General features: G+C 41.4%; 1 protein-coding gene across 3 annotated transcripts in view; it reads left to right on the forward strand.

The window, feature by feature from the left end:
- The first annotated feature begins 8480 nt into the window (after positions 1-8480).
- FAM13A (family with sequence similarity 13 member A) overlaps positions 8481-27804 on the forward strand; it is a 128213-nt gene continuing 108889 nt past the window's right edge. For all 3 annotated transcript variants that reach the window (XM_050337880.1, XM_050337881.1, XM_050337882.1), the window contains exons 1-4: positions 8481-8522; positions 11009-11198; positions 13863-14072; positions 22740-22920. In XM_050337880.1, the coding sequence (XP_050193837.1) occupies positions 8496-8522; positions 11009-11198; positions 13863-14072; positions 22740-22920 (608 nt within the window). In that variant the 5' untranslated portion in view covers positions 8481-8495. The remainder of the gene's footprint in view (positions 8523-11008; positions 11199-13862; positions 14073-22739; positions 22921-27804) is intronic.

The raw sequence follows: 27804 nt of genomic DNA on the forward strand, positions 1-27804 counted from the left end.
TAAGTGCAAGTTCCTTCATGAGTGGTTTGTCTCCAGTGTCCAAATCCTGTCATGTAGCCTTCCCTGCTCATATGAATTAATGGGCAGGATCCTTTCACAGCGTCAGATGTGGCTCTCTCCAGTCTGGTACTCAGAGCCTTTATTTGTTATTTACACAGACTTGTATTGTCAAGACAATTAAATACCACATGTAGAGAAGTTTTATTTAGGCCCAGGCTATATATTTGTCTTATACTGATCATGCTTCATTTTACCCTGCAATAAGGGACATGTAATTTCTGTTACTTGCGAGATTAAGCTCACACATGTAAAAAAATGAAATTTTCAGGAGGAAAAAAAATTAACCTGGCCTGCTGCAGGTAGCTGGTCACTGAAAAATGAACATTTTTGATATGTAATATTGGAGATATTTCCTTTACCAAAATATGATAGGAAAAAAAAAAAAACAAACAACAACCCAACATTTATTGTGCTCCACATTTTTTCTCCTCTTTCCTGTTTATCTCCCTGGGGAATCCTGGAAACTCTTCCTTGCTTTCCGACAATTGCCCGGAGTGACTGGAACTCTTGAAATAGCAGCATCCAAAACACATTGGGCTGTGTTTCAACCTTTTCACAAAGTCTAGGCCATATTCAAGAGCTTGGATGCTCTTTTCAGTTGACTTAAGCCTATATCTTAGGCTAAGGCTGCCTCATTACCATGTGTTAGTTGAACTCACACAATGTTGCCCAGTTCACAGTCAGATTCCAGCGGGGTTCAATCTGTCTAAATCCAAGGTCCTGGACTGCACTGGGTACTGAGAAGTAGCCAGACACAGAGGCTGGACTGTGCTGGTTTTCTAGACCAGGAAACACAGACTCAAATTTTTAAGGTTTTTTGCATAGGATAGACATCCCGTTAATATCCTCAGAAGTGTGTCTGAACAGCAGCACAAGCTCCCACACTCTTGTCCCATGGGGATGCTAGATATCTTTAAGCATGCTGCAGTCCTGCCAGCTGCTGCCTGGATTTGCCTAGTTTTAAAAATGTGTGCAGGTTTCACCAAGCATAATTTTAAAAACCATATAGCTCACTGTGGGATAGGGTAAAAATACTATTCTCTTTTCTTTTACAGCTGTTGATCTTTAATAATTTAATTGCTAAGGCTGACTGACAACACGAGGTGGGGGCTGAGATGGGAAGAGAAAGAAGGGATAAACATTTCTTATTTGCTTGTGAAGCTTGTCACTATTCTCAGAGGGTATCCAACAAAGTTTTTTTACTTTGCTGTAGGCTTGTTATGTTTTTTGGCACTCTGATCTTCCCATGTCTCCGTATTTCAACTGCTTCCTGTGTTTCTGAATTCTTTATAAAATGTCTCAGCAGCTGATATTGGGTAGAAAACACAACAATAACTTTTGGAACACAGCGTGCTGCTCTTCCCTGCTCTGAGTTGGCAAACCACATACATCACCCAGCCAAAGTACTAACCACACCGAAATATATCTATCTCAGAGGTGGGGTGGGTGTATTAAAATGTGTGTGCTCAAAGTGAGACACCCACAACCAATGAGCACACTGAGAATGCCAGGGCAGCACTGTGCCCACAGTTGCTGGTTTCCTTGCTTAGTTTTAACTAATAGACCTGATCCAAAACTTACCAGCAGTCCATGAAATTAATAAAATCAAGTTTAGGTTTCCCCTGCTAAGATGGGATTGAGCTATGGCAAGCAGATTTCTTTAACTGGTTGGCACAATGCTGGGATGCAGACACTTTCTACACCAAGCAAAACTCTTTGGGATGCAGTTTTGCTGAGATTTTTAGATATATGTACTTTTTTTTATTATTATTATTTTTTTTTTTTAGCCAAGACAGGATTTTCCTTGAGTCTCTCTTATTGACGAGGCAGGGGATCCGGCGTGAGATTAGAAACTGCCTGCAGCAGTTATCTAGACAAGAGGACATGCCTTATGCATCCCTGCTGTTTGGTTCGTTGTGAAACCGCGGGTTACCCTCGGCCACGAAGTGCAATTTCCTTTTGCTGCCTTGCACCCATCCCCTTTTGCCACAAGATGGGGATGTAAGCCCGAGTTTAGGCCAGGTATGAAAATGCTGCTTTCCCTCCAGAATGACTCTTTAAGATCCTTGCCCACTCAGGGATCTCCTTTTATTGCTACTATTTGGAGCCTGCATACTGGCAAGATACATTAATTCTTAAATAATTTGCTATTATTGAGGACTGTTTGGCTCTGAAAAAAACCTGTTTCTTAGCTTTGTTGAAATTAAAACATCTCTGTAATGTATTCTGCCACAAACCATTTGAGCTGCTTGCAACTCCATGTCTAATTTTAAAACATTACAGCAACAGTAAGAGGCAAACCTTTCTCTAAAAATACCTGTGTGTCACTAAGTAGAGATTAGTGTGCTGATGATTAGTCAGGCAATAGTTGACTATTGATTTAGTCAGCTAAATCATTTCTACACTTATACAGCCTGCTTTATTTTCAGTTTTTAACTTCAAGAGTCATTGAATACCCACAAAGGTTCTGTCCCAAGTGGCCAAGGGAAGAAATCCGGGCTACAATGTGGCCTGGGCAGGCCCTTGCCTTGCAGATCTGATGTTCAGCTACCAGTAGTGGTAGCTTGGCTGAAATGACTAACAGGCTCTATTTCATAACACAGTAATGGGCAGCCCCTGAAAGGTTTTGGTAGAAAATACGTCACACACATATTTATTTTCTGTAAGTTACTGTAGTGAAGCCTCCCATTCCTTCTGAGCTAAGGGCAAGTGTTTAGCAGGCTCAGCTTTTCATTTATCCAGCATTTACTTAGACCTTGCACACATATAGGGGGGGATGAAAGGGGCCTGAGCATAAAAAATCCCACCTTTCATCATCCATGTTATGAGGTGATACATCCTTTCACCACCAGTTTGGGACAACTGCTGTCTTTGTGAATAGCTGTAATCACTCTCACTGGTTTGCTCCAGGATTTGGGAGCCCTAGAGAGATCAAACACAGCAGCACCTAGATAAAATTTGTGTTTAGAGTTATCTGGAGGGGAAGGAAGGCAAAAAAGGTGAGTGACAAGAGGAAGAAAATGAAACTTCAAGTACCAGAAGCCATAAACCTTACCAAAAAATCTCTCCCCTGCCCTGAAACTATTATGTCAAAATGTAGGTACTGGACATTTTTCATTGTTGACCTACAATAAAAAATTATTTATTTATAAATCCTTTTTCCTATTTATCACCACTGATTATTTCTGTGCTTTCCATTGCAGTGCTGTTTAAATGATGAAGTACTTGTCATTCAGAGTATTCTGTTTTCAGAGGAGTCACATGTAGTAATGAGTGCTCACAACAAATATTGACTTTTTCTAAAGGAAATTTTGCATAAATAAAATGAGTTGTCATAGATAATGTTGAGCAGCAGAACGACATTATTCAAGGCTTGGTAAAACTCAAAATTGTGATTCAAGAACAACAATTTGTTTTTTTACTTTGGAATTGTAACTTTCACATAAGATTTCTCCTTCTCCTACATCCTCCCCTGCCTTGAAGGGCAAAGGTGCTTTGAAGACCTGCCATTTCTGTAGGGTTTACATTGGAAAAGAGTCACACAAGAAATCCCTGCCCCATCTTTCAGTAAAAGAGCTCTCAAAAATGCTGATTTAATTTTCTGTCCTCCAGGTGCTGCCTGGTGGATTTTGGTGTTTTTTCACTTGGACAACACCATGAAAGGAAAACAAGATAGTTTCTAGTCTCCTTCGCTTTCTGGGTTTCACTCAGATGTGCTAGGTAGGCATGTATTTGTTCACAAAAGTAACAAACCCCTCCAACATTAATACTAGTTTTACATATTTAAGATGTTTAATCCACTTACAAGAACAACATCCTGGGGCAAGTCATCCTTATTCTGACTCCAAAACCCAGTGTATTTTGGTCTGGTGCCGCTGAAGGGCAGGCATTATCATCAACAAGCAAAGGTCCACAGAAAAGCGATCGAATTGGAGCTGCCAGGGGAGAAGGTACATCTTGCCTGGCAAATTTAGTTAGTTAGTTTGTTTGTACATTTATTTATATTTATTTTGTGTCCTCCAGCACTAGTTACCCAGGGGAGCAGTATGCAGGACCATGCTGCTAGCCTCAACTGCTGATAGGCTAAGCCCAAGTGCTGGTGTGTCCCTGCCCCCTCTTTCTTTGTAATGAAGGCGTAGGCTGCATTACAGAGAAGTAAAATCCTCAGGAGCAGTCTGGCTGTCAGACAGCTTGCACTGCATTTAGACAGAAATTGTGTAAAATGCTTTATGCTTTTACTCTCCCACATAAGTTAAAAAACCATGGTGATTTTTAGCATGATTTCATGAAGGCATAGCAATTCGCCTGGGCAAAAATTGATTAGTGCCATGATATAGTAATTAGATTTGGATCAGGGGTTGGACTTGATGATCTTGGAGGTCTTTTCCAACCCAATCTATTCTATGATTCTATGATTCTACTGTGTTGTAGGTTTGATTTGGGGAGGTGAGAGATTGCTCTGTTGTGCTACAAGCCAGAAGCTGGTGTGGCAGCTGTTTTAAAAATCCAGTTTTTCCCAGATCATAACCTAGTTATCACACAGTCTTACAATGCTACTGTTTGCACAGAAAAATTGCTGAGACCACCAAATTTTCAAATGTCAGTTTTACATAGACATGATTAAATTTGCAATTAGGTAAGCCTGAAGAAACTTGGTATTATTCAAAATAATTTTGTAATTAGTATGACTGTCTCCATCTCATTGATTCAGCAGGCTGGTAACCCTGCTGCTTAAAGTATACATTAACTTTGTACTCTGGTATTTATTTGATAGCTATTTATTTTTTCTTGGTTCCTTATCCTTATAGTTGTATTTTACTGAGCCTAAGCAGTTCAGTAATACTTCAGTATTTCACATAGATATCTTGATTGAAGTAAATCGCATGCTTTTTATTGCATGCCTTTTATTTTCTTTAAGAATAGGTGTCTTGTCATTGTTTTTTGCATGAGAGGTTCCTGTTAGTTACTCTATGGCAGACAAACCTGTCAGCCAGATCATAGAATTACAGAATAGCACAGGTTGGAAAAGACCTCTAGATCATTTAGTTTTAGTCCCCCTGCCATGGACAGGGACACCTTCCACTAGACCAGGTTGCTCAGAGCTCCATCCAAACTGGCCCTAAACACTGCCAGGGATGGTGCATTCACAAATTCTCTATGCAGGTGCCTCACCACTCTTACAGTGAAGAACTTTTTCCAAATATGTAATCTAAACCTACTGTAACGTGTTAATCTGGCAATTTTCAGCTGCTCTTGCATGTTTCTTGATTTCTTGATTTGTCTCCTTCTGTCACCTGCAGCTGCCAGGTCTTACACCAGGTAGGTCACTCAAGTATGCCCCACACTTAGTTGGTCTGGCCTTCTCGTCAGTGCCCTGGGAGGTCACAGCAAATATCCTGCAGCTGGCTACTTGGGTAAACCAGGAGGAAACAGTAATGTTCAAGGATGCCAGAGCTGGCAGTAGACACTTTTTTCACTTCTTTTCACCCTGCTTTTATGTGGGCTGTTATGAAATGAGTGCTGAATTCCGATGTCACAATGGAATTCATGAATAATAGTCATGTTAAAGCAATATATGGTATCATAGAAACAATGGCATTACTCACAGAAACAGTGTGAGGCAGTTCCTTTGAACTTCTAACACTATCTCAGCTGTTCTTCCCCTCTAGGAATGTTGTTTCAACATCTGAGGTTAAATGCCTTATTTGTAAACAAGTGGAAGGGAAAAAAATATTTTTCTTTCTCTATTGATTGATTCCATGATTTTATTGACCTGTCCTTTGCAATGTTTTTACATTAGCTTTTAGCAGTTACCTGGAATTAGAGAGTAAATTATGGATGTGTGTATCTCAGCTAGAGAATATATTCTCTTGGCTCCCCTAAAAAGACAGGTATGTTAAAAAGCCATCAAGCTATTCTTGCACACAGATGATAACAGTGTAGTTGAAAACTACAGGAAACAACTGTGTGACCCAAGGAAGGTAGGCATGATATGCCACAAAAGCTAGGGATACACAACTGATGGGCCTCACAGACTTTTCATCAGTCTTTCATAATGCATTTGCTCTGATTTGAGCTCTTGTGGTTCTAGACATAGTTGCATAGATATGCATCCTGCAGTTGTTCTGTTCATGCAGTACAAAATTGCTCAGGAGTAGAAAAGGGAAGAAACAGCTATTTGATGCAACACCTTAGCCAGAAAAAATGAAATAGCATAACAGGGGTCTGTCTTACACAGGGGTATGCTTTGTTGTTGGGTTTTGGGAGTTTTCTCTTTCTCTGATAGGCATGACTGCTTCCGATTTTTTGTGTTCTACGGGTTTTCTGAATTGCTTAAAGGAAAACAGTGAAGGTTTCCTGAGTAAAGTACAACCTACAGTCAAATTCCACAGCAGGTCTTGGCTGATTTCTGTGGTGCCAGAAGTAAATACTGCTGTTCCCCATTCATCACACCTCTCTTTTGAACAGTCATCCTGAAGGGCAGTGATTCAATAAAGGGAGAAGAATATCAGGGTACATGGAAACATGTCCCTCTGGGAAGGGTGGAAGGTGCAGGAAGGAATGTATTTACTTCTAGGCTGGGGTTAGGAAAGGTTCAAGTGAATCTTACTCTGCCCTGCATAGGGGTTGTTCGCCCTGTGGGGTGCTAATGAGGAAAAAGTTGAGAGGGGATAAAGGCATTGAGGAAGTTTCAGTCTGGTTTTGATTCTTTTGCCACACAGGAGATGAGTATGCTGATCTTCAGCTCTCTCAAAACTTTAAGCAAGTACAGAAGTGTCTTTATTAACCCAGAGAAAAGTTATCAGCTTATCATAGCCCCAAGTGCTCCAGTGACTTAACAGAAGCATACCTTTCAAGGCTCTGATTAACAGATGGTAATGCTTGTCTTCTGGTCTTGCTTTGTGCAGGATGTACCTGCTACTTCTCAAAATATATTTATGAAACCTTAATGCTGTAGCTTCAGTTTACTGTGGGTTCATGTCTGAACTCTTCACCCCCAAGTGAAGTCTCCAGAGAGCTGCAGTTTCTCATCATTCCCTCTCTGGCTTACGGCTTGAAGCATGCCATTGGTTTTCACGGTGAAGCTACAATTAGGACTAAGAAGAAAAGAGCAGTCTGTGATTTATATGAAAAGTACATTAGAGGCTTACAGTAAAGAGGGGGATGGAGGAGGATGTTACATCAACTCACTTTGAGAGTCCTCAAGTGAAATTAAAACACCAATGCTAACTATCACTAAGTCAAACTTTCTTTTGTAAACTTGCCAACTGGGAAATTAGTCATTTTGGGTTAGACTGGCTTAGAGAGGAAAACAAAAACTGAGCACAAAGGAGACTGTGATTACGGTACTCAAGAAAACAGAAATTGTGCATGAAAACTCAGATCTGCAGGTGGCATTTTCCTCATCTGGAGGGTTTGATAAAATTTTCTTTTTTTCTTCCGTTTACTCTACTTGGACAGATTTCCTTTTGTCCCTGTACCAGAAGCAGGTATTTCTGAGAAACACTTTCCAAAGACCTTTGCTCCTATCCCAGTGTTAAGGCCCTGCCTAGCAGTGCTTGCATTTGATACAGAAATAAAAATGTGGGTGTTTTTCTTCCACAAACCAACCAACCAACCCAATCCCAACCGAAAAAGAAATGAAACATTTGAAAAACCAGAACTCCACCGTTCCGTTTTGAGATGCACTTTTAATTTCTAGGACAAAACACTTGCTTCTAGGCTGCGGTGACTGGGAGAAGGGCGACAGAGGAGCGCATTCCTCTTCCCACCACCACCACGCCGTGACTGCCGGCAGGCGCTAGCTGTGTAGGGTGCCCTCACCTCCACGTTTTGCTTTGACTTTTCTTCTTTCGTATCCCTAGATGGACAACCACGGGGTGGGGGGGCAGGCTACAGCTGCACTGCTTCACACCTTCCAAACTCAGGCCAAGCCTGAGTTGCCCCGCGCCATGCTCCGCAGGGCCCTCGGCAGTGCCCATGGCGCAGGAGGGTTTGTTTTCCCTGGATGCCCGGCTGCGGATCCCGCCGCAGCCCCGCTAAGGTTACTGGGCTGAACGCGGCGTCGCGGGGACCCTTCCAGCGGCGCCCCGGCTGTTGGCACAGGGGCTGACCGGCTCCTCTGCCTCCCCGCCCGGCACCCAGCACCGAGCGGCAGCTCCCGGCCCGGGCCCGCCGCGATGCCCGGGGAGCCGCCGGTGCCGCCGCCGGGCCGGCGCTCCAGCCGCCATGACCCGGGGAGGCTCCGGGAGGCAGAACCGCCCCCGCCGAGCACTCCCGGCCGCTCCGGAGGGAGGCGGGGGAAGGACCCCGCTCCCCCCACGGGCCGCGGGGCGGGCCGGGGCGGCGGGCGGCACCTCGGGGCCGGGGATCCCGCCGGGAGGGGCCCGCCGGGAGCAGCGGGGGCGGGCGGCCGGGGCGGAGCGGGAGCAGGGATGGGGGCCGGGGCGCTGGCCGTACGCGTGAGTAGGGGCTGGCGGCGGGACGGGCTCGGGAAGGGGGTGGCGCGGCCGGGGGAGCGGTGGGGGGCATGGATGGCGGCTGGAGGAGCCTCCGCCCGCTCCGCCGGGGTCCCTCGCGGGGCCGGGGGAGGAGAGCCCGGCCTGGGCCCGGCGCCTTCTGCTGGTCCCGAGCGCTCTCCTCCCTCTCCTTTCTCTCCCTCTCGGCAGCTCTCTCGTTTGGGAGAGGTGAAGATTAATAAAGGCGATTCCAGTCGGTCTTCTTTTCATTTATCCCCCTCCCTCCCCCTTTTATTAAGCCGGAGAGCAGCTGCGCTGCCGTGTTCCCCGCGTTAAAGTTGCTAGATGAGCTGTAAAAGTGCGTCCCTGTGGCGTATAAATAGCTTTTCTCCATGTGTCCGGGCGGCACTTTTTGGCGGCATCGTGCAGGGATGATTTAAGTTGCTTTCCCAGTCTTGTGATCGCTAACAGTGGCATTAATGTTTGGACACGTTTTCGCGGTGTAAAGTCGGATCTTCCATCTATAAGGCAACTTAACATTGAACTCTTTGTTTCAGAGCTGTTTTGAGGGGATGATTTTATTTTGATTTTGGATGTGTATTCTGGATAACCGCGTAATTTTTTGTTCTCTGGTTAGTGCAGCCTCCCCAGGTGATGAAACAAGCTCAAAAATTTCCTCACTTCCCATGTTTCTGGAAACATTGGAAAATGTCTGTGGGTTCTCATGCAGATTTAAATAGTGAGTTTCCCCAAGCAAGTCCCCCTCAGTTATTCAGGTTTTCAAATGCTGAAACAGGCTCGAAATGCTGTTAACTGAGCAAGGTTGTGAGGCTAATTGAAAGCCTTAATTGGAAAAGCTCTCTGAGCATCACAGCTGCTCAGAAACTGCTCAAAGGATTTTTGCTGTCTTCTGAATTTAACCTAGGCTACATGATTTTTCCCTTGGCGTGTGTCTGCCTGGAATAAAAATCATTTATTATTCATTTAATCCTGAATGGGAGCATGTCTCTTTGAAAGAGATGTGGTATTTTAATGTCGGTCAGATTTTAGTTCAAACACTGGCGCGTGTACTGTTTATCGTAAATATTTATAAGGTGGTCACAATAATGCAATATTGCAATTCTGTTTCACAAATAGTAAAACATATTTATGATGTTTATATAAGCAACGTCTTTTGTAAATATCACAGAAGTGTTGCATAGGGCCTGGGACTGTAGAACACACATGTGCTTCAAATAGCTGTGTTTAATGGGAAAAGCACAGCAAAGTGGGTGAACTGCCATATCATTTTATGTCTAAAAGAAGGACAGTCATGCTTTATAGCAGCACTGATGCAGATGTTCATGTTGCTTACAGACTACAGTAAAAATATGGACTCAAAAATGAAGAGGTTTTAAAGGTTTTTTAAAATAAAACATGTACGCCATGCTAAAATCTGTCTTAATACAATGAATTGCCAAGACTTAGTCAGGAGTCTGAGCACTTTTTTTGCATTACCATACAATATTCTCTCTGTTTCTACTACCAGTTTGTTAATGAAACACAGTAGGAATAAATTCATTTTTAAGCATCGTGCAAGTGGTAGACATAGAGATCGAACTCTGTGGTAGCAGTGGCCTCCAGTTCCTGCAGTGTGATCACAGTTGTGGTGGGTGATGCTGCTGCTCTACCTTGAACTCTCTTTCCAAATGTCAGTGCTGTAGGCTGATTTAGATTTCTGCCTATTATCGATCCTATAAATTTATCATGTGTTATTTTATTCCCCTCGTTTTTTTATGACTCTCCTTCTGTGCTTTCTCTACCTCTGCAACTCAAAACTTTTGAGAATGTTGTGCCTCCAGAAGAACCTAAGGGATTAAGGGTTTATTGTGGCGTTGTTTTTCTACCCCCCTTATTATGTGTGATTAGATTACATAGTCCGTTTCTAAGCTTAAAACCTCAGTAATTAAATTTCAGACTTAGCAGATACTAAACATAACATAATATCTTTCATAAGGGTCCATCTCACCTGACAGTGGCCAAAATGAATCCCTAATGAATAGCATTTGGAAAAATGGTGTAGTAAACCTTCCCCAGAGTACTCTCCCTGACAGGCATTCTGGAGACAAGCTGAACTAATGCTGGTGTGTTGGAATTGTTTGTGTTTGTCCAGTTGCTTTTGTAACCCCTATGAACTTCATGAGTTACAGGAGCAGTCTCCTGTGACTCCCAGTCACTTGTTATTCTAGTAACAAGCTTGCCTGCAAAAGTCTTTCTCTGTTAATTACAGACTACCTATACTCTTTTCTTGTTCCTTTTCTAGTTTCTTTCTCTGTTCATTTTCCTTTTCCTACTTCACAGATATTTTTCCTGTGAATTAGAAGAAAGTAAGACCAAAACCTTATTCTGGGGTATAAAAGCCAGTTTTGATGCATGTGCTTGTGTTGTGACTGTGCAACCTTCTACAGCAAATGTGGCTAATCCACATTTTTTTCCTCTACTCCTTTAAGCAAAGCAAAACGGCTGTGAAGTTGAAGGAGGACATGAAAAAGATAGCTGTGCTTCCACTGAACAAGCAGAGGGACTCAACTTGTCCAAAGGTGTTTGGTGTGAGTCTTCTGGAGCTCCAGCAGCAGGGACTGAGCAAAAACGGTATCCCAATAGTTGTGTGGAATATAGTTGAGTACCTCACTCAACATGGTAAGCTTAGTGGAGTCACTCTTACTTAGTTGCACTCTTTATGTAAGATTCTTCGAAGGGAAGATATATCTCTTTTTGTGGCACTAACCATAGGCAAAGAATATTACTGTATATGGTTTGCTTATTTTTTTCCCTTCTTTGTTGCTGAACTTAATTTTTAATATGTTTATAAAGGTAAACTACATTCTCATAAACAAGCTGTTCAGTTTATAAACACAGTGTATTCCATTTGTGAAGATTTGTGTTGTTTTCTAGTTGCAAAACATTTGTCTTTAACATTTTTTGATGGTGAGAAGATGTATCTATACAGAGGTATTCACAGATACCCCCTCCTCCCCCCGATCAGAGAACATTACTGAAAAGAAATACATGTTCTTACAGGTTTTCAGATAGATTCTAGTTATTAATCCCCTCAAGGAAGTAGGTGTTCAATTCTTAGCTCCTCTTTGCACTCGTTTAATGGGACTTTCCTTCCTGTTGTTGAAATAAATCTTGCAGAAATCTAGAGCACCACTGGTGCACAGATATATTCTGTGGCACTTGGTCAGCAATGGAAAAGGTTTTGTGGAGATAATTTCATCTTGTAAGAAGCTGCATCTGGTTTTATCCTAAGGTTTTTCTTTTAGCTACTCAGTAATGATAATCCAATTGCAGAGTCTTAGATTCCATGACAGTATCTTTATAGATCCTCAGAAGCTGATAGATGCAATCATGCCTTGCAAGTTAGCTTGGATTAGGGTACAGTGCAAATTTAAAACGTAGTCCTACCTTTACACAGCAGCATCTTGCTTGATCTAGTTCAACTTGCCTTAAAGTGGCTTGCCAGAACACTGAAAGAGCAAGGATGGAAAAAGTTTTGCATCAGTTAGGACTTAATCAAAACCAGAAGCTGACAAACGCTCTTGGCTGCAAGCTGTGGGCTGTACTCTGTTGTTCCATAAAAAGATCAGAATCCCACACAACTGTGTCCCAAATATGGACTAAACAAGCCAAGTTTTCTACTCTGCAGCAAGATTAGCTGGGCTTCTGAATGCCAAGTTGATTATCCAGCCCCAATAGAGATAAAATCCATTCTCCTTCTCAAAAGTGCAAGCTAGATCTCAAAGACGTTCTCTTACATGAAAAGCAGTTCTTGATATGAGCATCCTGTGCCTGTATAAAGTTTGTTTTGTGAATTAATGGCAAAGTTAACTGCGAAGGCATTTTTAACAGAGAACCAGAGAGCCAGGCTGAGCTGACTGTTGGGCAGATACATCCTTAAACTAAGTTTGCATTAAGCTGCCTATTTCCAAATGTATAGGTGAAGCAAAATTTCCCTCTGCTGTATTTAGTAGTGTCTGATTGCTGTTATCAGGATGTTCTAGCCTTTCATTATGTCTATAAATGACCAAGGAAGAGGAAAGGAAGTTTGATCTGTATTCTTTGCTCACTCAGTGCTGCAAAAACAAAAATCATAACTGAGATGAGGTGTCTTCTGTCCTCGAGATGGCAGCACAGCATGCCACATAAGAATGGATTTCATTGTGAATACAGGAATACAAACTCTGTCTACAGGAATACAAACTCTGTCAATGCTATTTCATAGTAGTTGAGTAAAATGTTTGAGTGCTTGTACATTTTTTTCCCCTTACTAGAGCTGTTTGTCTTCTGGTCCAATAAAAGAGATTATTTTTCTCTACAAACTCTGCTGCATCAGAATTGACTTCCTGGACTGGAAGCATTCTGTTAAGGTTGCCATTTCAAGCTGTCTGGTCTGAACTGATGAAAACCATATATATTTGATGTTTTTAGTGTTACATTTCTGAAGAAGAACAAGCAGGAATATAGTCAGTATTAGAAAAGGTAGAATGTTTGTGGTGAAAATATTCTAGAGGAAAATTAATTTACTGCGTTCAGTTTTAGGCTCTTCACAGGAGGTTATGAATCTCCACAAATGCCTAGAAAGTGATATTAGATAATAGTATGATTTGTCTGGCTTGCTCTGTCAAAGCCTACATCTCCTTCAGTGGGTGTGGGTTGTCTAACCTGTGGTGATCGATACCGTTTCTCTGTCATTGTGAAATACTTTGGTCTTTGTGCTGTCCAAAATACATATTTGCTCACTGAAATTTCTTACTATCATAAGGTTGCAATACTCATTATGGAGTTACTGCTGCAATCAGCACGTATTCAGGTGTTTTTGTTTCATGATGGTCACAGGTAAGGACCTGTTACCCTCGAACATGAAGCTGGCAGTAGTCACATGTGTGAGTTTGGCAGAGTCCTGCTCAAGATAACGGGCTACTTGCAAAAATGAAACAGTGGGACCGCTCTGTAGAGTCCTTTGTGGGATCCTTTTCTCTTGAAACATACCATTTCAAAATATGTCTTTCTGAACTGGTTTCTCTGTAGTGTGAGGTTACAGCAACGCCACTGAGTTTTGTGGGTTCTCAAAAGAGCATCCTGGGCCTCAAGATCTTGTCACATTATTTGTTATTTATCATAATTCAACTACTTGACTAGAGGGGGTTTCTGGGGGCAAATTAGTGCTTTTTTTAAACTGTGGTGTATTGATTGCTTTCTTTTATATTACTGCGTGTATATTATTCACACTAAATATCTATTTTGCTGTGTCACTGGGATGTCATAGTTCTGATCAGTCTTACCTGCAATACACAATTACAGGTATGACGCAGGAAGGTCTCTTCAGAGTAAATGGCAGCATGAAAATGGTGGAGCAGTTGCGTCTGCAGTACGAGCGTGGAGAAGAGGTGGAACTTGTTAAAGACGGTGATGTGTACTCAGCAGCCAGTCTGTTGAAATTATTTTTGAGAGAGTTGCCAGATGGGATTATCACGTCTGCCTTGCATCCCAGGTTCATTCAGCTTTACCAGGGTAAGTGAAGAAGTAAAATGTCAATCCTTCAATGCACTTTCTTTCTGGATAACTGATTTCTGGGTTTGCCTGCTTTGTTCCTCATGTCCTTTGACTTTAGCTCTTACCTGCTCCCAGATGTGCGATTCCTACAAGAAGCAGAAAAAAGCTTCTTACATGCTTGTTGTAAAGTCTGGACTATTTATGATTTTCTTATCCACTTGTATCCGTTGAATATAAACTAAAATAATCAGCTGGTTTCTTTGAGCAAACTTGTAGACAGCTGCAGTCTCTTTAGGACAGAGTCTTGCTTCTGTTTGCTTGGCTGGTTTCTGGCAGTTTCATTGTAGTGGACTCTGAAAAAGTTACAACTTCATCTGCTAATCAAATTGGGCCAAAACTATACATTGTTGAAGTTTCTGCTTCTCACTATGTAAAGTCCCAATCAAAAAAGGAAACAGTTTGTAAGTATCAGCAGACTTTATCTTTCGCTCCCTGTCATAGCACACAACCTGGAAGACTTCTTTCTTTCTTTCTTTTCACGCCCCCTCACCCACCTTCAAGCGGTGGATCAACCATAGCACAGACCACCACCTCTTCTGTGGAAAGTTGAGAAATTACTTAACAGAGAGTTGTGTAAGTTTAAATCTAATTCATCTGTCTGTAATATATTTCTTCTGTGGTGGTGGTATGTGGAATGAGGGGTGGTTGGCCCTGTTCTTGACCATGTGGGTCAGTGGCAGTTCTTTTCTCTTGCTGCAAGTGGTCAAGACTTCTTCATTATGTTTTCCTAAGAAGCTGCAAAATGAGTGGGTAAATATTACTAGAGATTTGCTTGCCTTACTGTAAAGAGCATATGTGATGGATGATGCAGAAGAGGAACATGTGCTTTGACATGCATCCCTAATGGAAGGTGGTGCAAAGTTCTCACACTCCCCTTCCACTTGTCTTGCCCTCAGGGGAGAGTAAGTTTAGCCATTTTCCAGAGGAGGGAGGACACTACTATGTGTTTTCTTTCTTTTGTGTTTTGGGCTGTACAGAGTGTCGATGGTGCACTGGAGAAGAGTGTTGTGCTTTACCTTGAGTACAGACATTTCAGCTGTAGTAAGGTTATATGTCGGCTGTGTAAAATACTTTCCCTATTTAGTAAAGTTTTCTGGGGCCCAAAGAGAGTGTTTCAGGAAGTGTTGTGTAGAAAGGTGCTGTTGTTTTAGAAAGTCCCTTTTTTCTGGTCATTGTTGTGGTTTCTTTGGGGTCTTTTAGATTTCACCAGTTCTGACTTGTGAGCTGTATTTAATTATGTTCTTCCACATAAATCATAGTTTAGGTGTAAATGTAGTGTAAGTCACACCTTAGCTGTTCTACATCCCCACGAAGGTCATATTGGTGTATTGTGCCAGGAACTACTGATGTACTTTGTGAACAGTGCTGTTTGTGGTGTTTATGGAAAGTTTAATTTGTTTCTGCTTCCCACAAGAAAAACAAAATCCCCCCAGTACTTTCTAGGGAACTGAGATGGATATTCTCACTTAGGGGATTTGCCCACCAAACTTTCTTGTTTCCAAATAAAGGTAGTGGTGTAACCTATGAACCCAGTTTTGTAAAAGTCGATCCAACTGTGACATGTCTTCATAGCTGAGTTTGCCTGTATTGCACAAGAAGCTTCAGTTTAGTCCCATTATAATTTTTGATTAGGGGAAAAAAAAAGCCAGTTGGCTATTACGGCAAGGGAAAGACTTCTGTAAAGTTTGACCAAAACTGAGGGGTTTTTCATGCCATAGACAATACAGCATAGATGAGTAGCTATGAAAGGCACTGGTGACTTTCATCGTGTTCAGGTTAGCTTAAGTGGTAGATGGGCATTTGTTTACAGTTAAATGATCAACCAGCTGTGCAGGATTGGAGGAGTTATCTGTTCACTTATCAAAGTATGTGCAAGGGTATTTGTTGCAAAATGGTACCAAGAGAGTGCATGCCTGGGCGTTCTTTCTGTAAACTGTGAAGAGAGAGGTCGAACTGTTTCTGACCCAACAGGTTATTAAAAAATAACTTTCAATCTGGAGCCACTTGGCTGCATGTCTGCAGTGAAGGCAAATAGAAACTGTGTTACAACCTCCCTTCTGTTGAAGCTTTGCATGGTATATGTTTTTCCAGAATTATGTTAGAGTTAGTTTGGAATATTTTCATGGATTGATATCAGCATGTTTTAAGGCAGCTGAGATCTTGACATGAGGATAACACATAGTTAGATTACTTTAAAAATTGTTAGAGAGTGATTCCTGTAGTTAAAAATAGCTGGACTGAAAATTATAAATTTTACCTGTAGCTGTAATCCTTTTCAATTCCAGGTATAGTCTTTGTTACCAAACCAAAGAGGAAATAATCTGCCCTTTTATGAAAGAGAGAACCTGTCCCTTTGGTAGTTCAGGAAGTCCACGCAGCTGGTTTAGCATTGCTGCCTGCAGCCTGTGCATTGTCATGTGAAACAAAGCTCTGCATCCTGCCCCCAAGTCCTAAAGCACTGCTGTTTATATAAATATTCAGCATAATGCCAAGACTATGCATTTCCAGAAAACATCATGTGTGTGTCCTAAAGGCCATTTGTTGTGCCCTGACATTCTCTCTCTGCCTTTGGAAAAGAACAGTGGCAGTGGGAGCTGAGAAGGACCTCCCTCTGTAAAGGAAGTCAATCAGAGATAGTGTGGCAAGTGCAGGCCAGGGACACGTTAGTGTTGGCCGGTCTTCTCAGAGCATCTTTCATATATGAAGGCTGCTCCTTGCAGGGAGTCCTGGGGTAAAAAATGTCCATCACGATCTCTTTTGTGACTGAGGCTTCACTGCAGAGCAGAGCTATGCCTGCCCATGAAGAACGGACTGTGCTTACGGAAACCTCAGACAGAAGAAATCAGCAGCTCCCATATGGCAATCCCTGCCTGAGCTTGTTTATCCCTTCTGGCTTTTCAATCCTTATCTTCTACATCACGGTCACTGACTCTTAAGACATTTGTACATACTGGGAACTGTACATGCAGCCCTTACTCCTTTCACAGGTCACTTGCTTTTATAAAGACAGGTTGCCAGTGTACTTTTCCTTTTTATCATACAGAAAACTTTTCCTCGTGAATTTATTTTTTGCAGGCATACAGTGAAATGTGGATTCCTGCCTTCCTTTGGTTCTCAGTTGAATTCTGCTCACAACCTGCCATGTCTGGCAAGGTTTTGTCTGGTGCCTGTGAGCAGCCCTGCTAGTTTCAGGGAGAGGGATGGGAGGTAGTGGAAGGGAAGGAGCAGCTCCCTTCTGTATCAACAGGTCAGTTTACGGAACGCTTAGTAGCCAGCAGCTGTTTGACTTACATGATCACGCAGAACCAAAAATACAGCTTGTGTTGGGGGATTTTAGAGGTCAAATTTCAATCTGAACAGTGACTGTGAAAATGAATACACGAGAGCTGACCTTTTAACCATGGTAACTGCAGCAATGCACCAAATCAGATTCACAAGATATCTGTGGTTCTCCAGGCTCTTGTGACATGATTTTAACCTTTTCCTTTGGCTTTTAGTGTCATATTAGTGTTATAAGGACTAGTTCCAAACTAGAGAAATAAGTTCTGTTTTCCACATGGAGATGATGTTTGTTATGCAGTAAAACCTCTTGTAGTTGGATTTTTTTATGCAGATGATGACACACAGCAGAGCAGCAGAAGAAGTGAGAGTGCTCTTCTCCAGTATGTTGGAATGAGGCATAAATACAGCGCTGCAAAGTGCCATAATGACAGAGAGCAAGGGGTCTCAAGCTGGATTGTGATAACAGCCTTCTTATGATAAGGACTTAAAACATTTCTGCTACTGATGGCAGCAAGGCGTGACTTTTTTTTTTTCCCTGTGTGGCAAGATCGTGTCTGAAGCAGATTGTTTCTTGGCAGAGAGAGACTGGAGCCCCACTTGCGATAGATTGTGGGGGTGGAAAGAAATGCTTTGATTCCTCCGACAGTCCAGTGGGTGCCATGGTACTGCAATGTACATCCTGCTGCCTCTCTGCCAAAGATTAACTTCCTGGGGCACGTTGATAGCTGCTGACAGATGCAAGCTTTTCTGTCTGCCCTCCAATCTGGGAGTATGCAAGGCAGCTGAAAGCTGTGGTAGCATGACACTGAGCAGTAGCCTCTCTTCCTTGTCTCACGGCACAGATAGTTGGCTAGGGCATGGCACCCTGGTGATATGGTTTCAGCGCTTCCAGGATGGAGTTGTTTGGGGTCAGACCATCTGAGACATGAGCAAAACAATTACACACACCTGTTTGCAGGCATCCATACCTTTAGTGATGTTCAGGCAGCAGGTTCTGCAGGGGGAAGGAGTAATATGAAGAGAAATGAATTGGGGAATTAGATTTTGTCTGTAGCATGTCAAAGAAATTCAATATGTTCAGAAATAGGATGAACTATTGGAAAATATGTCCCTCTTGTTGTGATCTGTGGGCGTATACTGAAATTGAGACTTGAAAACACATTTGCAAATGTGTCTGTGCCTCCTACAATGTTGAGGCTCTTGTTTCTAGTTAATTAACATTTGTAGAGAGACTGCCTGTCCTTTTCACTTGTCTCCTTGACTTATTCCTCAGTAGTGAGTCCCTGGTTCAGCTTTAAGGTGCCACACTGCCTTTACTGGCTTCCTTGGTCCTCTACCTGTGTCATGCTATATTCTGTGTCCTCCGGTTGCTGAGGCTGGACATGGCCTGAGGCTTCTGGTTTTGTTCCCTTCCTCAGCCTACCCACGATTTCATCCTTGGTTTCAAGCCCTTCCTGGCTACACATCTAGCCAGGCTTCTTGTGCAGGCCTTTGCTGAGATGCCATCTATTGCACATGACATTTGGAAGGCTCCCAAAATAAAAAAGATGCCTTGAGAGCACCTTCCTCCAAACCTTCATTCTTCTTTGACTTCTGTCTCCTTCTCTGGTCAGTACCAACTGAATAAACCTTAGTGAATGACTTTGAAACAAACTGAAAAATTGTCTAGTAGGTAGTCAAAGGAGGAGGATTGCTCCAAGTCATTGTTATCGCTGAAGACTATTTTTACTCTCTACTAAGTTGAAAAGCTGCTTTATTTGAAGAAATGATCATGGATAGCAAAGGTACATTTGTCCTGCAAAAATACACAAAGTACATGGAATACTGTGTATGCCTGTCATTCCCTAAATTCAACCACGAGATGTAATAGGATTTTTTTAAAAATAAAGCTGAAATCCATGAAATGTCAGCAGCAGGAGAATTAACAAACTGGTTTTGATTTTTGGACTGTATTGCAAGAAAAACTTGAGTTCCTTCCCATGTTTTTTCACTAGGAAAGGAGGAAAGAGGAAAGCCGTATTTTCTTTTTCCCATTTCAAAAGGACAAGGAGTTTCATGGCTCACTAAATGGTGTTTGCTGCCTCGTGTTGCTCTGTGTCTCTGTATCCTTCAGTTAGGGGTCATTTTTCAAGATCTTAGATCTAATATCTGTCTCTGAACTTGAAAGTACAGAAGTGAACAAAGGTTTGGCTGTGCCCAGCGATAATCATCTGCGGTGCTGATTTGCACCACATAACATATCGTGGTTAATGAACACGGACATCCCACCTACCAAATACAGCTGAGGCCATGAGCCCAACAGCTTTATTTGTGGTCAGATTGCAAACCTGTGTTCGGAATCTTTTGTGGCTGTTATTAACATCTTTCTAGTTTGGAAGTGATGGAGAATCCTTCAGCGAATGGAAAAGTACCTGTCACTCTAAAGCCCCAGTGGAAGACTCAGAGAGGCAATTAGTTCTCAAGGGCATTTCCTAATTAGATAGTGGGGAGATGGTGGTGGAAGAGGTGCATTTTTTCTGAAAGATGTCTTTGGCTCTCCTTATCATAACTGCAAGCAATTTGTAGTAGAAAACACTCTGTGCTAGTTGCTTTGTTATCTAAAGAGAAGTATGTTAGGAGGTGAATTTTAATGTTCTGGCTATGTGGAAATTAGTTGGGTTTGTTTTTCTTTAAGCTTCATAAAAAGATAATTAGTAGTCAAGTCAGAGACTGTACAGTCCACTTTGATCAGTGCAAATACAAATGCACCTAAATTCCTTATTGTTATTCCATGTGATACAGCCTTCAGAAGCATCCTGAAATATTACTGCAGAAATAAAATAGTATATCAGATTTCTTACCAAACTGATTGATAGTAATGAAGTCATGACTGTTTTATATTCTGTACAGCTCCAAAAAATTTTGAAAGAAATGCTTGAGATAAACAAGCAAGTAAGATTTTTTCTTCTCATCTGCCTCATGCATATTTGATATTTGACTTTTCTGAAGGAGCTAATTTCTTAGCTGTACAAGAAAAAGATATAATTAATCAGTTGGTTGAAACGCTTGGTCCTGTAATTTGACTGGCATTTTAAACTTCGATCTGCTGTCATGAAAGAATTCATATTAAGTTTGTGGTACCAAAACAGATACATTAAAATGAATTCACCATGCATATAAAACTTAAAAAGGCTTCTCTCACCATGTATAGTATTATGCATGTCATATAAATCAGGGATTCTAAGCTTGGAAGCAGATGAAATCCATGAAGTTCAACTGTATGAAGTGGCAAGTATGTGTATAAAAAACTAATTTGTTTCCCAAACTATATGTAGTATAAATCCTCTATATTTGCCACAGAAAGTAACTGATTGTAAACCAGAAATAACATTGCAACTTAATAGTTGAGTTCTCAGGAGTCACCTTTCAGATATTTTTATAGAGGGTACTAGTTTTCACAGCTAACCACTTTTCAAAGCACCCTACTCCTGGAATCTTGTTCAGTCCAGCCCTGAAATATTTTTGGGACATGAAGAGTAAAAGCAAAGATGAAATTTGTGAAGTGTTTATATATACTTTAAACTGTATTCAAAGATTTTTGGTTTCCCCTCTTTTTTTTCCCTCCAAAAACGCTGGGGAATGTAAAATGTTATTTTTTCCTGCAGCTGCACTGGATGTTTTTCTGCCAGTCTTCTCTGCATGCAGGCAACCGAAGCAGCAACTATTTGCCCAACTGCTTCCAATGCAACCTCCTCTATTACATCTTCTTGACTGAAAACAGATCTTGAAGACTGAGCAAGGTTTGGTTTTGACTGAATGCTGGGTGAATCTCCTTGCTAAGGATCATAACATCCTCTGAATGAAAAAGCACCTCCCCACCTCTAAGCGTGGGGAGGATGTCTGTATTCCCATGGTAAGCCAGCAGCTACTCTGGGACAAGGAAGCCTGTTACAGAGAACATAGAAGGTCAGCATTTAGCATGAGCTCACTTCGGCTTTGTGTAATAAAGACATCCTTCCAACCACTAGAACTGCTTTTAAACCTCACAGTACATCTCTAAGGAAAAAGCAATTGTGCAACAACAGTCTTAAACATTGACACCAGCAACCCATAAGGCTGATAAAAAATGAGAAAAGTGCTAGTAATGCACAGATGGCCTTGTGTTAATGGACACTGCTTATAATTAGATCGGTGAGGAAAAGCTTTAGGGCCTGAGGTCTTGTGTCTGAAAATGCTGTTGCAAAGTCCTTGGGGTTTTTGTGCATATGTGAAAGTTTCAGTGATATTTCATTTTGGTGCAGAGTAGAAGTGAATATTTCCAAGCATTAAAGCATCCTGGTTTGGTACAAAGGGAAAGCAATGCTGAATTGTTTTCAAAACTTTGCTTTTATTAACAGGCAAACTTTGCTTTTATTAATAGGCAAAACCTACAAAAAAGATTTTGGTGGAAACTGGACACTTGTGTTTTTGGGGTAGAGGAGGGGAGCAAAGAATTTTGCACGTGAGTTCAATTCCAGCAGCAGAACACAACTAAGCAGAAGCTGTGTGTGAGGCCAAGCTTGTGTTCACCACCTGGGTCTGTACGAACACAGCATCTGTGAAGTTCATAAAATTTTTGCTTTAAAACAGAAAAGCAACAAAAAACCTGCATAAAAGAAAGTTGACCTAAGTCATACTTGCATAGTACTCTGTTCAGTATGGGAAACTTTTATCCATACCTAAATTCTAGAAGAACAGTATAACAAGGCTGCTTTCTAACATTGGGCCAAGTTTTGGCTCATTTTAGAGTGTAAAAGTGCCATGAACAGCCGTTTTTTCATAAGCAAGGCACCTCACCGAAGATTTTGTGGAGTTGTCCCTCTGACAAAAGATACAAAATTGAGTTTTTCATAAAATGTACACCCAGAAAGTACATTATTCTAACATGGTGTACATTTCAGGAGACTCCTTCATTTACTGTTCTCGCTTGGGAAGGGAAACTAAGAGTACGAGAAGGGTTTGGCAAGTAGGGATGACATCCAGAAGAAGCATGGAATCAGGAGATTCGGTAGAACTGGAGTTAGAGTAGATTTATCTATGTACCAGGTGGGAATAAACATGCTCTAAAGCTGTAAGCTGACTGTTAGTAAGCTCAATCTGCTCAGGAAAAAGATTACAATATAGAGGTAAGCATGAAATGGTGCCAGCAGTGGGCTCAGGAGAAAGGTGTGTGTGTCCTGAGGAAAATTGAGGGGTTTGGAGGATTCCGTGTCTCTGAACAGAAGCAGGACTGAATTTTAGCTCCCACTGCTGGCCCATGTAAGTAAATTGGTGGCAATGAAGAAAACCATATAGATATTTTTTTTCTTCTCTTGTTTTTCCTAGACACAAGAAACGACATGCAGAAGGAAAGTTACTTGAAAGAACTCCTTAAAGAACTGCCTGAGGCTCATTATTGCCTGTTGAAGTACCTGTGCCAGTTCCTGATAAAGGTTGCTGAACATCATGTAGAGAACAGGATGAACCTTTGCAACCTTGCCACTGTATTTGGACCAAACTGCTTTCAGTAAGTTGGAGTTTTTACTTTTCCCCATATGCTGACAGGGAGTCTAATGAAGCAGATGGCCAGAATTGTAGCTCAGAACCTCAGTTTGTCAGGGTGATCAGATGGAGGCAATGACTGTGGCTCTGTGTTAAATTTTAGTGCTAAAGTTGTTGTTTAAGCTGAATGGGAGTTGACTTGCTCTTCGATTTGCTCTTGCTGTTTTGCTAAACTGTTGATCAGTTTTGTGTTGCTGCATTGGTAGCAGAGCAGGAGTATAACAATGGAAGGCCTTCAGGCTGTTTAAGTGAAGGAAACTTGTACTGCTACAAGTTTCTTCTTTTGCCATCAGTTAATATGAATTCATCTCTGCAGAAGGCTTTGACAGAAGATGCCTGGGGGAAAAGGACTCCTGTGTGGCACCCAGGTGCTGTATAATTTCTGGAGATGAATACTGCATTCTGTATGCAAGTTTGGCCTTGTGTTCTGGTGTCTGTCCTCAGGTGCTGATGATTCTGAGTTATTTGTCCCTCTAGTGTATTCAGAAACTGGTCTGGAACTTAATGGGGATCCCCTGGTTTCTTGAGACTCCTTACTGGACTCAGTAGTTTTACTGGGTTCTTTCATTGGCACCCATGTTCCTGGGTGCTTGTGCTGAAGATGTGTTTTACATGCTAGTGGAGCTTGCAGCAGTAGCAAGAATAGTTATTTCCATGTGCAAGAACACACTCGAGTGAAAATGTTCCTGTTGAGTCCCTGGTTTGATGCAGTGCAGCATTAGCACCTTCACCCCAGTCTTGTCTGCAGTGAACTTACTGGCTGGCATTCGAGATCTAAGACATGGGAGACACACAGGGAGTTTAGTTCAGTCATCAGTCTTGGAAGATGTGTATCTTCAAGAAGAGACAAGTGTCTCAATGTTGGATTTGTATTGATCTTTGTAAAATTTCACTCTGGAATAATACTGAGTTGTCTAGTAAGACTTAGATTAGTTGCCTAATGAGACTATCTCCCCAGGCTTCCTCTGTAGGCAGTGGAAAGAAGTAGATTTCTTTGAAGACAAATAACTGAAACTGGATTCCTTGTAATATATTGAGCCAGTTCCACATACTTAGGCTAGATGTCGCCTGCTGGGTTTTTAAGGAGCATATCTTTTCCATTGATTTGGAAGAGAACATGCAGAAATGAGACACTGAAACTAAAGTTTGTCCTAGAGACTACACTACTGCCTTATCATAAGATGTTGCTGGTGGATGATGAAGGTGAATTTCAGAATTAAAACATTTACTATGTTAGTACAAAAAGACAGAGTATATTTTGAAAATTGTTTTCCTCTCCAAAAGGGAGACAGGAGGGTGTGTGGGAATGCATGGATCTGAGAGTTACTGGAAGCACAACACTGCAAACTTCTGACAAGGAAAAGCAAAACAATTTTTTAAAATTGCCTTTTTATGGGCAGTTTGGGAATTTCTGTCTAAATGTATTGGTAGAGCTTAGAACAAACAAAATAAATTAGATGACTCAAGCTCCCAAGTGGCTATTAGAATAATTTTTAGTTTACTCATCACTTCTTTCAAGAAAGTTTAAAAATTATCTGTGCATAAATTTTGATGTAGAACGCAGAGAATTGCAGTTTGGAATTGCAGTCGGTGTTCCTAATATTAAACCAAAGCATACATTGTAAAAGCTGTATAGTTGTTGCCACAACTGATCTCTGCTTCTAAGATGGCGTAGAAAAGATGTAATGGTTTTTTTTAAGGTACAAGGGCCGTACCTTACAAAGGAAAGGGGTGTGGAATTGCATCATTCCATCACAGAAGACTAAGAAAAGCAGAGTTCACTGGAGGTAAAAACCCAAGGGCTCTTGAAGCTGTTTATGAGTGTAACCAGCCCAGCAGTTGTGACACATGTTGAAATAAATGCTCATGTGGCAAACGAGGTAGTGAAAGCAAGGCTTGACACTTAACAAATGACTAATGTGTTGTTTAAAGACCCAAATAGGTCAGAATGATGCATGCAGATTTTATTTAAACTAAGTTTCACCGTGTGGTAATTCAGCTATGTATTTTCATCAGGTCTTGGTCTGTTCAACACAGTTCAGGATTCTGGTCTGGACACAAAGATTGTGAGCAACAGTTCAAATACCCTTTTCTCCTGTGTTAATGGATGCAGTCTTAAGTTGCTGGAACTGTGACCATCTGTATCAACAAATATTTGATAGGGGGAGGAAAGAACTTGCAGCACTAAACTTTGGCCTTTGGGCTTGGCCAACTGGTTGGCCAAGCTTCCAGAGAGAGATCCTCAGAACGCAGCTCAGAGCTCTGGAGTAAGGCTGCCTGAAGTCTGCTTGGCAAGGGCTGTCTGACTACTGGCTGCAGGCAGCCCCAGGAGAGGGTAGCTGCAGAAATTAAATATCAGCAGGCGGCTGAAGCAAACACTCCTCTTGCTTTGCGTTGTTTGTTCTGAGCAGTGTGTAGGGTGTTTCTCCGTGACAAGGAAGGAAGGCTGAGCATCCAGCTTGTCAGAAATTACACTGCTTAAGCAGGAAGATCTGAGCTTTTTCTGTCACAAATTCACACTCATGTCTAAAATTAATGTTGGAGTCTGTGTAGTTAAGGCACGGTGTCAGAGAAGATAAAGCCCATCTGCTGATAGTGAAGGATTACTTTTTGTGAGGTATTTTTAGTGACATTTTAGCTATTTAAGCATAGTATCTCGTACTGCATAACTGAAACTGTTTAACAGTTGAATAAATTATGCAGAAATAAATCTTGCTGTGTGGTCACTGTCCAGACATTTAGAGTTCATTTTAATTCTCTTAATTTCATTCTGTTTCTCTACGTCATGTAGAAAAACATGTAATGATATCTGATTTCCTAAACTTTCAGCCCTTACTGCTTTTATCGTATCCACTGCTTCCCCTGCTTCCTTACTTGCTGTCTAACAGACTGCACTGGTGCTTTTCTAATGAAAGGTTATCTTGTGCTTCCTAATGAACAGAAAAAGGAAAAAAATGGCTATTTGCGTTCCTTGTAATGAAGTGTGGTGTAAGATATAGGAATATGTAAAGGGCAAGGTCAAACAGCTCAAAAAAAGATTTGAGATTTAATTTACTGTTTTCTTCCAACTTGGGTTGTTCAGATTTATTGTGATGGAAAGCAAAGGTCAAGTATATTGAGAAATACAGCCCTTGAAGAACAATGAGCATGAAGGAACATAAAAAGTTGTCTTTTCTGTCACTGGGCTAATCTGTGTAGAGTATTAACACTTGCAGTGTGGTTACTCTTAGAGGAAGTTACTGTCCATTGACCTGAATTTCAGCCTCTGTAGAGACACAGCCATAATTATGTCTCTGCTCAGCTATCATAGCTAGTGCTGGAAAAGAGAAGACCAGTTGGGTTTTCTCTCCTCCTCTCTATTCTCTTGGAGCTGGGTATCAGAGGGGCTGCAGCACTCATTCTGTCCTTTGGATGGGATTGTGAGACATGATATCTACCAGTTAGAGTAAGCAGAGGATCCATTTACACCCATTTTTTGCAATGGTCTCTCAAAGGATGGTCTGAATGTGTGACTCCATACTTCAAACCCTCATTAACTTGATCGTGCTTCATTCCAGCAGAGATTAGGAATGTTGTGAGGGATTGCTCCATCCCCACGAAAGTGGCTGGCAAATGCAGGTAACTAGTTAGAGTTAGACGCAGTTATTTATGTGTGATGAGTATGTAACAGAAGTTACCTGAAGGGTTGCACAAGAAAGCATTAGGCATGGAGGAAAAGTGTGTTGTCTTTAGATATATAGAGAAAATGGTACATCATCTGTAGGGTAGCTGTAGGTATTTCAGAGATGCTGAACTTGTAAGAATTAAAATCTGATCTGAAGTTATGCATGACTGTCTTACCTTGGTTTCTAGCAGCCTTGGAGCCTACAGAGATTGGGTCTATGAAGCTGAAGTCAAAGCAGAGGGGCTGAACTAGAACTCCTTAGTGAGCAATATTGGCCTTTGTGAGCAATATTGGCCTTTGAAACATGGACTTTGTTTTCAGGCAGTGCAGTCCCAATCCTGCATCAGTCTTAAAAACAAATGTGCATCCAGGATTGGGGTCAAACTAAGTACTCAAAATTGTTGTTTTAACATTGTTTATTGCAAATTGGAGCATGAAACCATAACCTTTCTTGCAGGGTTTATGTAGATTTTAAATACTATATTTTCCAGCAGAGTAAAGAAATTGTTTTCCATAAGAATTTAGTATGCTACACCCTACAGTGCCAGTTTAAAGCATCAAACATAATATAGGAAGGCCATAAATGTTGTCATACATAATCGTATTAAATACTTATGAATGCTTGCCTCCTCTTTGGAAATTGTGTAAGGAACTATATTGCCAAGGCTTTCTGAGATATATTTTTGGGGTTTCTTCTGTTTCTTTTCTGTTGTGTAGTTAGTTTCATCCTCTGGGACCCATTAAATGACCTTTATGTAAAATAAGAAGATTGTTAAAGATGTATTGCTCTCTTCATAAGAAGAGGGGTGTTCTGACCAAATTCCATCTCAAGCCTTTTGTTTTCATAGTTAATGCCTACTCCTTTAAGTACCTGTGTCAGGTATTATGATATTTTCTAATTCATCTCTTCAATGAAATAGTGATTATTTCAATAGGAAATGCTCTGTTGTTTTGGTTTTGTGTTTGGGGTTTTGTTTGTTTGTTTGTTTGTCTGTTTGTTTTGGCTGAAAAAGCTCCATTAAAGTAAATTACTACTGTGGGTTGAAAATGTTTGTCCTTCTGATCTTAAGTGACGATTGGCAATAAAGCATACACCCAGAATTTAAGTGGCGGACCAGTTTCATAGGAAAAACTACAATTGAATATCCTGAGTTGGAAGGGTTCCACGAGGATCATTGAGTTCAA

The sequence above is a fragment of the Myiozetetes cayanensis genome, unplaced genomic scaffold (genome assembly GCF_022539395.1).
Source record: "Myiozetetes cayanensis isolate MyiCay16 unplaced genomic scaffold, myiCay2020 scf7, whole genome shotgun sequence".
NCBI lineage: Eukaryota > Metazoa > Chordata > Aves > Passeriformes > Tyrannidae > Myiozetetes > Myiozetetes cayanensis.